General features: G+C 42.2%; 1 protein-coding gene across 2 annotated transcripts in view; it reads left to right on the plus strand.

Annotated features, from left to right (window-relative positions):
- The window catches only part of ACACA (acetyl-CoA carboxylase alpha), a 525165-nt gene that overhangs the window by 305945 nt on the left and 206355 nt on the right, over positions 1-12865 (plus strand). For both annotated transcript variants that reach the window (XM_082245775.1, XM_082245774.1), the window contains exons 39-40: positions 5287-5442; positions 8630-8776. In XM_082245775.1, the coding sequence (XP_082101901.1) occupies positions 5287-5442; positions 8630-8776 (303 nt within the window). The remainder of the gene's footprint in view (positions 1-5286; positions 5443-8629; positions 8777-12865) is intronic.

The following is a 12865-nucleotide window of genomic DNA, read 5'->3' on the forward strand; positions in this document are numbered from 1 at the left end:
TTGGTCTTTTTTTTATTTGTTTAGCAAAAAAGAAAAAACCTTGCGGTGATCAAATACCACCAAAAAAAAGCTCTATTTGTGGGAAAAAAATGACATAAATTTGGTTTCGGTACAGTGTTGCATGACCACGTAATTGTCATTTAAAATGCAACAACGCTAAAAGCTGAAAATTGGTCTGGGCAGGAAGGGGGTGAAAGTGCCCTGTATTGAAGTGGTTAATTCAGTTCTTGGCACCCTGACCACAGGGTTTCTTAAAGTTAGATTTGATAAAACTTAAAAATGAAGCAAAGTATAGGAGCTATATGGCAAAAACATGGATTGTGCATATAGTGGAGAATAGGCAAGAAATGGCTTGCGTATTTCCTGATGTAAAGTGTTTAGCATTTTAGTCGAGACAATTGCTGCCATTTTTCAATTTTCAGAGACAGAAAAGTGGAGCAAGAAATATTGCAACAGTAAAATAAGAGGCTTTTCATAAATGAAAAAAATACTTAAGTAAATTTTGCCAGGTCAGAAGAATATGTCTCAGTATTCTTTGGTAGCTTCAATGTCAAACGAGCTCAGAGCTGCTAATGCAACAGCTTTTTTTCTTGACCTTCTAGAAGGATGTTGCTGAGTGAACCCTTACCCAGTCAAAAAGTCTGCAGGGAAGTTCCTATGAGTATGGGACCCTTGGATATCTTAAAATGATGGTCTGAACTTAGACCGTGCCCTGCCTCCCCACCCTCTCCCTGCCCTACCTCTTCTACTCTACTTACTTCTTCTTTGCTCTTACGCAATCTCCAGAGCTATAAAGGTCGCCCCTTCTCTTCTTCCGCCCCACCCCCCCATTTTTTTTCTCCCCTTCCCCTATCCCCATTTATGTTTGTTTATCTTTACTAAAGAGGAACAGATCTTATTTACCATGACCCCCTTCTCGTTGTGAGTATTGGGAGCATCTATCTACTGGTACAACTCTAGTCGGACTTTGGACATTTGCTATGTGTTCCTTTATTCAGTTAACCCTCACTTGTAATAGATCTGTATATTAGGCTTGTGACGGTATCAGATTTTCATGCTGCGATTAATTGATTAAGGTTTTGCCACGGTATATACGGTATTATCACGGTATTCTATTATTAAATTTAAATTATTAAATTTCCACCTCACTTCAATTTCATTGCTGAATTTAGGGGCTTTGGTTCACTTATGCACATTATTATATAGTCAGTCAGTACAGACTCTGTGAACCAGGCCTAAAATAGGTTATCAAGCAGTGTCTGGCCTAACTGGTGATAACTGGTCCTGGCGCTCGGCTCCGATCCGATGGCCTGGTCATTAAGAGGGCAAATCCTTGTGGTCAAGAAGTGGTTAAACCTGAAGGAGGTGTTGTTTATAAATGACTTTACTATTGCTTTAGGCCTGGTTCACATGTATGCGGGTTGGTGGTTCACATGTATGCGGGTTGGCGGTTCACATGTATGCGGGTTGGCGGCCCACATTTGCACAGGCATAGCAGCCCATTGATTTGAACGGGCTGCTATGCCCTCATTTTCCGCAGAAAAAAGGTGCATGCAGCATTTTTTTAAAATTCAGTGGCCTTGAAATCCATCCTGCTTTTGCACCATGCGACTAACCTGCAGTTCCTGCTCTGGCAAGCTTTCTGCATTTTTTGTATACGTGGGCACGGCATTTAAAAACAGTTTGCGAGTGCAGCAACGGCAGGTAAGTCGCATGGTGCAAAAGAAGGATGGATTTCATGGCCACTGCATTTTTTTAAATTCTGCATGCACCTTTTTTCAGCTGAAAACGCAGGCATAGCAGCACAAGCCCATTCACATCAATGGGCTGCTATGCCTGTGCAAATGTGGGCCCCCAACCCGCATACATGTGAACCAGGCCTAAAGCAATAGTAAAGTCATTAATTGGTTAAACCTGCAGGAGGACCGGTGTTTTTATCTATTAATGACTTTACTATTGCTTTAGGCCTGGTTCACATGTATGCGGGTTGGGGGCCCACATTTGCACAGGCATAGCAGCCCATTGATGTGAATGGGCTTGAGCTGCTATGCCTGCGTTTTCAGCTGAAAAAAGGTGCATGCAGAATTTAAAAAAATGCAGTGGCCATGAAATCCATCCTTCTTTTGCGCCATGCGACTTACCTGCCGTTGCTGCACACGCAAACTGTTTATTTTTAAATGCCGTGCCCACGTATACAAAAAATGCAGAAAGCTTGCCAGAGCAGGAACTGCAGGTTAGTCGCATGGTGCAAAAGCAGGATGGATTTCAAGGCCACTGAATTTTAAAAAAATGCTGCATGCACCTTTTTTCTGCGGAAAATGAGGACATAGCAGCCCGTTCAAATCAATGGGCTGCTATGCCTGTGCAAATGTGGGCCGTCAACCCGCATACATGTGAACCGCCAACCCGCATACATGTGAACCACCAACCCGCATACATGTGAACCAGGCCTAAAGCAATAGTAAAGTCATTAATAGATAAAAACACCGGTCCTCCTGCAGGTTTAACCACTTCTGGATCGCAAGGATTTGCCCCTTTAAAGACCAGGCCATCGGATCAGAGCGCCAGGACCAGTTATCACCAGGTAGGCCAGACACTGCTTGATGTCTATATAATAATGTAATGTGGGCTGCTATGCGTGTGTGTGTGTGTGTGTGTATATATATATATATATATATATATATATATATATATTTATTAGAGCTGCACGATTCTGGCCAAAATGAGAATCACGATTTTTTAGCTTGGAATAAAGATCACGATTCTCTCACGATTCTCTGTGTAACAAAAAAAAAAAATTGGGATAACTTTACTGTTACGTTTTTTTTTTTTTTTTTTATTCATTAAAGTCTAATCATTGCGTTTGAAAGACTGCTGCGCAAATACAGTGTGACATAAAATATTACAACAATCGCCATTTTATTCTGTAGGGTCTCTGCTAAAAAAATATATAAAATGTTTGGGGGTTCTAAGTACTTTTCTAGCAAAAAAAAAACTGATTTTAACTTGTAAGCAACAAGTGTCAGAAAAAGATCCAGTCTTTAAGAGGTTAAACTTCCTTTCTCCCTGGCAGAGGGAAGGAAAAGATACAAATGTAATCATTTTTGTTTATAGTTAGGAGACTTAATACTGAAAGGGGTTAGCTGTGTGAGTGAATGAGTCATCCAGCTCACTGAAATGTATCAATTCACAAGTCAGGCAGACTTGACAGAGAAACTCGGTATTTTAAAAATGCCACAATAACAATACCGTGGCTATGCAATACCGCGATATATCGAATTACCGAAAACCGGCATATGTCTACTGTATATCTGCCTTCTTTTTGTGATGAATGCTGTTACTTTTCACCTTTGAGCTGTTAACAGTAAACTTTACAAAATGTGAGTAAATACTTTGTAAAACAAAAAGTCTTTAAGGTATGGTGGAGGGGTGCTAGAGCGTTTTATAATGCTCCAGTGGACACATCCCTAATGACATCTATCCTGGGATCATCTGTTTTTCCATGTGACAAGGATTCACAATCCAAAGACCAGAGGTGTCTAATGTGTCCTATTAGCTTGCTAGACCTTAGTAATATAGATGTGTTTGGTGTCTAACTAATTGACATCCTGTACATTAGTGTAACCATTATTTTAAAGGTAAGTCAATTGCTCTGGGAGTTTTAAACTCTGAATCAGAGAGGAGAGTTTCAGATGTACAAAAGTTCAATTTTAGGTCCAAAACCTCAAGTTAACATATGTATATTACTAATCTGCATATCAGACTATTTGTGACAGGACCATTTGCAACAGAGGCTCATCAGCAGTCCTTTAAAGACGTGCTAATTTGGGTTTATGATGCATTCCTTCTAACTTTGTCTGAAGCTTTGTCCAATCAGCGGGTCAACCAGCCACCTCTGGCCAATCGCTGCGTGTGTGACCCCACTATCTATTACATGAAGCGACGTACAGGTACATCGTTTCGTGTAATAGAGCTGACCTGCCGCAGTAAAACTTCAGCGGCTGGTTGGCAAGTGGTTAAAAGATGTACTAGGCACTATCAGGCATTTCATAGAGGTAGAAAATTACAATTGAACTGAAATGTATGCTTTTCCTTTAGTATCATTAAGAACAATTTGTGGTCAAATTTTAAATTTTGACTATTCTGTATTTTTACTTTAAGGTTTGAAAAGCTCAAAATAGCTTACTAGTTCTCAGCACGGTAATGCTAGCACTGCTGCATCTGGTAGTGTTCAGTTCTGATGCTTCAGGGGCCTTATAAGGTAAAACAGGCTGCTGCAGGGTTTTATTTAATGTTAGAAAGCAAGTTGAGTTAATGATGGGCTGGGGCTCATTGTAAAAGTATTCTTAATTGTTGGAGATTTAGGTAGAGGGATCATGACTTTTTTAGGATCTTCTAAACAGTTATGGATAGGTTAGAGGCTATGGGCATTTGAGGGAAATTGCTTATTTTACCTTGTTTTTTTAATGCCAAAAGCTCCATAGTAAAAACTACTGTTACCAGACCACCCTATTGAAGAGGCTTAATTGTTTGAATTTCTGTAACAATAGATTGGAGTAACTCCACTTTTGCTGAGGGAAAAAGCAATCCCTTCTGGATGATCAATGAACATTGCAAGGATTTTACCAACCTTTGCTGCACAGTCCTACCAGTTTCTGCTCTGAAGGAATAACTCTTTGTTAGATCAAGTGCAGAGTGTTTCTGAATGGGAGTGACTTTTTCATTTTTGATCAGCTAAGGCACTTGCAGGGGTCCAATGAGGAGAGTGGCAGGGTCTGCATCACTTTAGAAGCAGCCCTTCTCACCACAACTGAAATTTCTGTTGCAGAGGATGCCTACAATCTGACTTGTATCTTAGTGCAGACTTGTGGAGAGATCAGTGAGCCAATCAGACAAGCAGGAAGGCATCTCTGGGGGTGTTACACCTCCAGGTTGCCTTATTGCATTGAATTTTACAGAAATTCACAGCACTGCAGATTGAAAATGAAATATAATTTTTAATAACAATAAATTACAGTATGGCCTGTGTCACAGTTGTATATGCATTATTTATTTATGTGCCTTTTTTTTGGGGGGGGGGTGTTACCTTTTAAATGCTTTTTGAAACTTGCCCAATCAATAGATCTTAGTTCAGCTGAAAGTATGGTTGATAAATCTGAACAAGCCTTTATGAACAGAGAATCAAGCTGCAAGCTTAGTTGATAAAGTGACTGAAAGCATCACACTAAGTAATGGTCTTCAAACAGGTATATATTACATTTAAGATGAGTTTCTTCTTTTTCATAGATCATGTTTCAAGCATATGGGGATAAACAGGGACCACTTCATGGGATGCTCATTAATACTCCTTATGTGACAAAAGATTTGTTACAATCTAAGCGATTTCAAGCACAGTCTCTCGGAACAACTTACATATATGATATCCCTGAAATGTTCCGTCAGGTAACACTTTTTAACTTTTAATAACATTCAAATTTGAAAGTTGAAGAATATGTTAGGCTAACATTTTATTTTCCTGATTTATGTCTGTTGTACCATGTACTTAAAAAGTATTCTGTTCTCTTTGTATTGCTTCCTTTGTGTGAAATTCCTGGTGTTAGTGGCAGTCCCCCTGATCATGCTCGGCATGAGAGCACATCCACCCAGCAGGGTCACTTGTCTTGCTGTGCTAGAAGCACAGCCTGCCTGTCCTCCAAAGATCAGCCGTGTGCTTACACCCCCTCCCTGCACAGCCATACACTGGGAAGATCAGTGTATGGCTGTTTCTACACCCCCAGCTCCATAACCCCGTTATGAAGCTGCGAACAGAGGTTATGGCATAACTTAAGAAAAAAAAAAACATTTCATAAGGTAAGGGTTCACATATACTTTTAAGTATTTTTGAAACCAATATACAATTTAATAGAATATATCCAAAAGCAGGGTAAAATTATTTCCAGAAAAAAAAAGGCCAAATAAACTGTTTACAATTATGTACTTGACAATGAGCTATAACGTATACAACTACACTTTTGGTACAGAAACCCCCAGCCCCACTCTATAGAGACCTATAAGTTAATCTAACCTTGAAACCTCACGTAATAGTTCATAGTTATCTCTCTATGGCAACAACAGCCTCTCATGGTGTCTTTATACACAGTACAGAAATCTTGGGCACTGGTCACATCTGTGCAGTAACTTACCATCATTTTGAATAGATCACTAGAAATAGGGGGTTGATTCACTAATGGAAAATAGGCTGTTTAATTTACAAATGAGTTTTCACTTTGAAAGGTTATTTCCCCTGGTTTAACACAAAAGATCTCTGCCAGTTAAGACACATCTGACTACTATCATTCTGTCAAAAAAGATTTTAAGGTGAAGACAGTGTCCAAAAAAGACTTGAAAAACATAATGTTAATAAATCACCAGGACCAGATAGCTTACACCCGAGAGTCCTCAAGGAACCTAGACATGTTATAGCCAGATCGTTATTCCTCATTTTTAAGGACAATTTAGTAACTGGAATGATACCAGCTGATAGGCGAAACGTATTTAATAGGGCCAAGATATATACCGGGAAACTACAGGCCAGTCAGCCTAACGTCAATAGTATGTAAACTATGGGAGGGGATGATAAGGGACTATATCCAAGAATTTGCTTATGAAAACGGTATGAGTAGTAATCAGCATGGATTTATGAAAGTTTATTATTGCCAAATCAGTCTGTTAACAATCCTTTGAGGAAGTGAGCTGTCATCTAGATTGTTACATAATGGGTTTATGTGAAATCTCCATTAATAGCTGTAAATAATATTGTAATTAGAAATATATTTCGGTTAGAAGGAAATCTATTTAAAGTATTGAGTGTTGTGTTGGTGTTACTGTAACTAGTTCCAATTCAAAGGTTGGCCTTTTGTTTTCCCTGATCACATCTCACATGGGCAGAAAACAGCAGCCCTCTTTGACTCCTTCAATCAGGCTGTGCTCAATATACGTTTGCTATGTTCAGTGACCAATTAGGGAAAATTATATTTGCCACAGTACAGAAAGGAGGGGGGGGGGGAATATAATGCTTTTTCCGCAAGCTATGATCCTCTTTTGTGTGGGGGACACATGGCAGTCACAATGAGCAGACCTGAAGTTAACAGGTAACCTAATGCTATACTTGCATTGTATTGTAAATATGGTTGTTGTGGGTAATTTTAAATATCATGTAAGCCAGGAGACTTACACTGTACGTTGTGTTGTAAATACTGTCTGATGTGTAATTTGTATATATTATGTAACCCTATCAGTAAATGTGTATTGCGTATGGAACTACCTCTTTTGTGTAAGAATTCTCAGATCTAGATGTGTATATGTAAATACCACTAAAATGATTGAGGTGCATCCACATATAAACTAGTCAACAAGATAGAGGAGGCCTGTTGACCTGGTTTATCTGGATTTTTCCAAAACATTCCATCCAGTTCCCCATAAATGCCTAATTTACAAATTGAGGATGAAGAAGTCCCTTCCACAGATGGTGGTGTTGGGGAGTGTCGATAATTTAAAAAACTTAGATGGGCATCTTTGGAAATGCAATATACAGGGATATGGGAAATGGTATTGACATAAACACACACACATACACACAGTTTGAACTGGATGGACTGGTGTCTATATTCAGCCTTAGCAGTTTGTAACTATGCAAGTTTCTTGAATGCCAATGCATCTCTGGACATTTTTTGTAGAGGATGCACTTTGGGCTAGGCCATGTTGGTATGTGATTTTTAACGAAAGTTTAAATATTTTATTTGAAGAAAAAAAATGATTTTAACCGGTATATTTGTGATGTAGTAAACTATAGTGCATTCAATGACTCTTTTGAATAATTAACATAATACAAAAATGCTATTCTTAAAAAGAAAACAAGTTAATTGTGTAATACAAAGGTAATTATTTAGTTCAGTTATCCAAATGTTCTGGCAACAACCATTGAAATGGGGGTTAAGGGTAAAAGGTGGAAGAAGGTAGAGTAGAAAAATAAAAAGTGTACCATACTGCATACCATAAAGCACTAGAATAGATTAGCATTGCTAGACTTACAGTAGACTCAGGTGTTAGCCAGTCTACCATAAAAATATAAAATTTTCTCTTTCATTCATTTACGGACACAGCACTTCATATTCTTGACGGTAGGGTTATATCGCCACCTTCAGGAGTAGGACTTGGCAGAAAAAATAAAAACTGGTAGTAAACCCTCTCTGCTATAGGCAGCTCAGTTCATCATAAAGCGGTACAAACTAAAAAGGAGGAAAGGGTGCATTGATCCCGTAGTAAGCATGAGTACTTGACTGTTTTACCAAGCGCACAACAAAGAATCTCAAAATGAATGCAAACTGTCCAAATGTTTTCTGAAATATAAATTATTTAGCATCCAGCTCATTGGCATTGGGAGCACTGAAGAAAATAATGTAGACTTAAAAGAGTAGTAGATTGTAATTTTACAAACAATGCCAGATACATCTCAGCAGGGTAAAAAATATGAAAATATAAAATTTTATAAATCCACATGTTTAATTCTTTCTTCATCAATTAGGATTAATAATTATTTTTCTAATGTTCGAAGCATTTGTCATAATAAAATCTTACAATTTTCTTCCAGGCACTTATTAAGCTATGGGAGTCAATGGATGCTAGTGCTTACATTCCAAAGTGTCAGTTGCCTTCAGATGTTCTCATATACACTGAACTTGTACTGGATGACCAAGGCCAGTTGGTACACATGAACAGACTGCCAGGAGGAAATGAGGTAACTCCCGACTCTCTCTCCCATTCCCGAACATAGTAGGGAACCGTGTCAGAGACCATATGGGAAAGTAAGTGGCGGGACTCCGGGGGGTCAACAAACCATTTTTCTAAAGCAGAGAGCTGATCTATCGATCGGGGCGTTGCAGGGAGCTTCTCCATAAAGTCAGTCAGTTGTCTATGCCGCCAGTCAGTCTCAAATGCGGGCCCGCATCACAGGTAGTGGCAGCAGCTTGCCAGAAGGTGCAAACTTGCCACAGTAGGTTTTCCCATCTGCACCCCAGGCGCGAAAAAAACGAGTATCCTCGCCAGGGGAGAACCAGAGAAACCCCTCCCCTCAAAGGCGCCAAGGGGGAAACCCCAGAAGAGAAGTCTGCTTCTGCATTGAGGCCATCCTATATACAGAGCGTCGCCCTCTTCAATGGAGAGGTCTGACAGTCCCCTGTCGCCCCCCGGGATCCACGGCGCACCGGATAGATTCCTGCCCGCCATCATCTTCTCCAACGGGACCGACGGTTTAGTAATGGTATCATGCGCCCAATTCAGCATACGCACCAAGGCCATGGCTTTGTAGTAGAGGGAAATGTCAGGCAATCCCACCCCACCGTCCGATTTATGGCGCCGGAGAATAGCATAGGCTAGGCGGGGGCACTTGTCACGCCACAAAAATTTCAACAAGGAGCGACGTAAGCGTTTAAAAAAGAGCCGAGGCAGTTGTATGGGGACCACCGTATTAACCACTTAAGCCCCGGAAGATTTTACCCCCTTCCTGACCAGGCCCTATTTTGCGATTCGACACTGCGTGACTTTAACGGACAATTGCGCGGTCGTGCGACGCTGTACCCAAATGAAATTGACGTCCTTTTTTTCCCACAAACAGAGCTTTCTTTTGGTGGTATTTGATGACCTGTGTGATTTTTTGATCATGCGCTATAAACAAAAAAAGCGACAATTTTGCAAAAATAATATTTTTCAAATTTTTTTGAAATTCCCCAAAAAAAATGTAAAAATCTAAATTTTTTTTACATTTTAGGCCAATTTGTTTTCTGCTACATATGTTTGGTAAAAAAAAAAAAATCGCAATAAACGTATTTTGATTGGTTTGCGAAAAAGTTATTGCATTTACTAACTAAGGGAAAGATTTTTGTAATTTTTATTGTTTTTTTTTTTTTAACGAGTAATAGCGGCGATCTGCGATTTTTTTTTTTTTTCGGGATTGCGACATTGCGACGGACAGGTCGGACCCTTGCCTGACATTTTTGACACTTTTGGGGGTACCAGTGACATTACTACAGTAATCAGTGCTATACATATGCACTGTTACTGTAAAAATGACACTGGCAGGGAAGGGGTTAACTTTATTGGAGAAGGAGGGGTTAAGTGTGTCCCTAGGGGCGTGCTTCTTGTGGCTTCTCTGTGGCTGTTTGTGTAACTACAGAGATATACAATCCTATATAGCAGGACCGTATGATCTCTGCACTTACACAGGGGAGAATGACAGGCGGCTTTGTTTACATTAGCCGCCTGCCTTTCTCCCTCTGTAACGGACAATCGCGAGTGGCCGGCGGACATCGGGTCAGGGGTGTCCGTGAACGAGCAGGGGCGGGAGCAAGCCTCCGGCGGCGCGCGCTCGCCCGCCCCCTATTGGCTCCCATACGTCACTTTGCCTGCACGGTGCTGACCGCCGCAGTATATGTACTTGCGGCGGTCGGCAAGTGGTTAAGTAAATAGATAAACCGTGAAAGGATAGTCATCTTGAGAACATTTACACGTTCAAACCAAATCAAGGAGTGCGATGCCCAGGAGTCCAGGTCTAGTTGAATACATGTCAGTAGGTCACCGAAATTCCTATCATACAGCAGTTTCAAGTCAGAGGGAATGTGTACACCCAAGTATGGAAGGGAGCCCTCCCTCCATTTCAAGCCAAAAGACTGTTTCAGCGTGTCGGCCATAGTCGGGGGGGGGGGGGGGAGTACGGGTAACAGTTCGGATTTTTCATAATTGATCCTAAAATTGGAGAGCCTTCCAAATAAGTCCAATTCACGGAAAAGCACCGGAAGAGAGAGCTGAGGGGGGGGGATATATAAAATAACAAGTCTTCAGCATAGGCCGACAACTTGTGTTCCACAGAACCATCAGTGTTTCCAGCAATATCAGGCGTATCTCTCAACCTCCGTAAAAAGGGTTCCAGGGCCAGTGCAAAAAGGAGGGGCGACAAAGGGCACCCCTGCCTAGTACCATTAAAAATAGGGAAGGGGTCTGACAATAAGCCATTCACCCTGACCCTGGCCCCCGGACCACTGTACAATGCCAAGATCCACCCCAACATGCGGGCCCCAAGACCCAGGGCCTGAAGGACCTCTGACAGGTACAACCAATCCACCCTGGCGAAGGCCTTCTCTGTGTCTAGCGACAAAATCAAACTTGGGCTCACGTCCTGGCCAGATTGAGCCCAGTGTAAAATGTGTGGGGCCCGAATGGTGTTGTCTCGGGCCTCTCTAAGGAGCATGAAGCCCGCCTGGTCAGGATGGATCAAGGCAGCCACATTGTCCTGGAGGCGCAACGCCAGCACTTTAGCCAATATCATCTTGGTGTCGGTGTTGAGGAGAGAGATCTTCAGTGATGGGGGCCTCCAGATCCTCGAGAACCCCAGCCGGGAGCTGACGCAGGCCAGAAGCTTCCACATAGGAGTGAATGCTATTCAACCCCCCCCCCCGTGGAAGGAAGGTGGTACAAGGTCTCATAGAACCGCTGAATAGATGCCGCAATCTGGGACAAGCCGACCACCCACCCCTTCGGAGTCTCCAAGGCGTGAACGTGGCGGGGCCTCGGTGCGCTTTCGCAACATGCGAGCCAGAAGGCGGCCACATTTATTCCCAAGTTCATAGAAACGGTGAGCCCAGAAACGTAACTTGTCCCTGGCCTGCCATTCCAGGCACTGCGTCAGCGCCCCCCTAAGAGAGTCCAGAGCCTGAGCATCCTCCGGAGCCAAGGAGCGTTTATATTTCACTTCCAACACATGGATCTTCTCCAGGAGATGTCTCCTGTTGATGCTGCCGTTTCAATCTGGAGGCCTGATAGATCAAAACCCCCCTGATCACTGCTTTGTGGCCCTCCCATACTGCAGATGGTGACACATCCGAGGGGGAGTTGAGCTCAAAATAGGAGCGTAGCTCCTCAGTGACTGTCCCCAAAATGGGTGGGTCATCTAAGAGGTTCTCGTTAAGGCGCCATGTCCGGGTCACACGGTGAGCTCCGGATGGCACAAACAATAGGGAGACCGGGGAGTGATCAGAAAGGGTAATCAATCCTATAGATGCAGAGCTAACTGAGTCCAGACGGAACTGGTCAACCTGACGTAGATCCAATCTAGAGTACATATCATGAACCTTGGAATAATAGCTATAGTCCTTGGCTCCAGGATTAGAAACCCTCCAACAATCCACCAAATGTAGCGACCTAAACAATTTCTTTAGGTTCTCCGAGCCCTGAAGGAGAGAGGAGTGTGACCCGAGGAGGAGTCCAGCACCGGGTCCAGGACCACATTAAAATCACCCCCTAGCAGAACCATTCCCTCCTTGAAACCTTTCCATTTGTTAAGGGGTGGAGGACAAAAAGGAGGCCGTCCTAGCATTGGGGGCATATAAATTAGCAAAAGTATATGTCTGGCCAAAAATAGTACCCTTTAGTAAAAGGAATCTACCCTCCGGGTCCAGCAAAGTATCCGTCACCATAAACGGACAATGTTTATGTACAGCAATAGAGACCCCCCGGGCTTTAGGTATCGGGGACACACTATGGAACCATTGAGAGTACATCTGCGTGGGTAAGCGGGGAGTGAAAGAGGCAGTGAAGTGCGTTTCCTGAAGATAAAGAACATCAGGACGCAAATGACGCAGTTCCTGCCACATCCTGCCCCGCTTATTGGGAGAGCACATTCCCCGTACATTATATGTGGTCACACATAACACATCAGCCATGAAAAATCAGAGAAGGTGATAACAATATACCCATACACATAAGGAGGAGAGGCCCCCCGTGACACATCTATGATAAGTGAAAGAACCCCCAGAGTGCATTGTTCTGCCCACCA

This window comes from Pelophylax lessonae (genome assembly GCF_965119305.1).
Source record: "Pelophylax lessonae genome assembly, chromosome: 2".
NCBI classification, from domain to species: domain Eukaryota; kingdom Metazoa; phylum Chordata; class Amphibia; order Anura; family Ranidae; genus Pelophylax; species Pelophylax lessonae.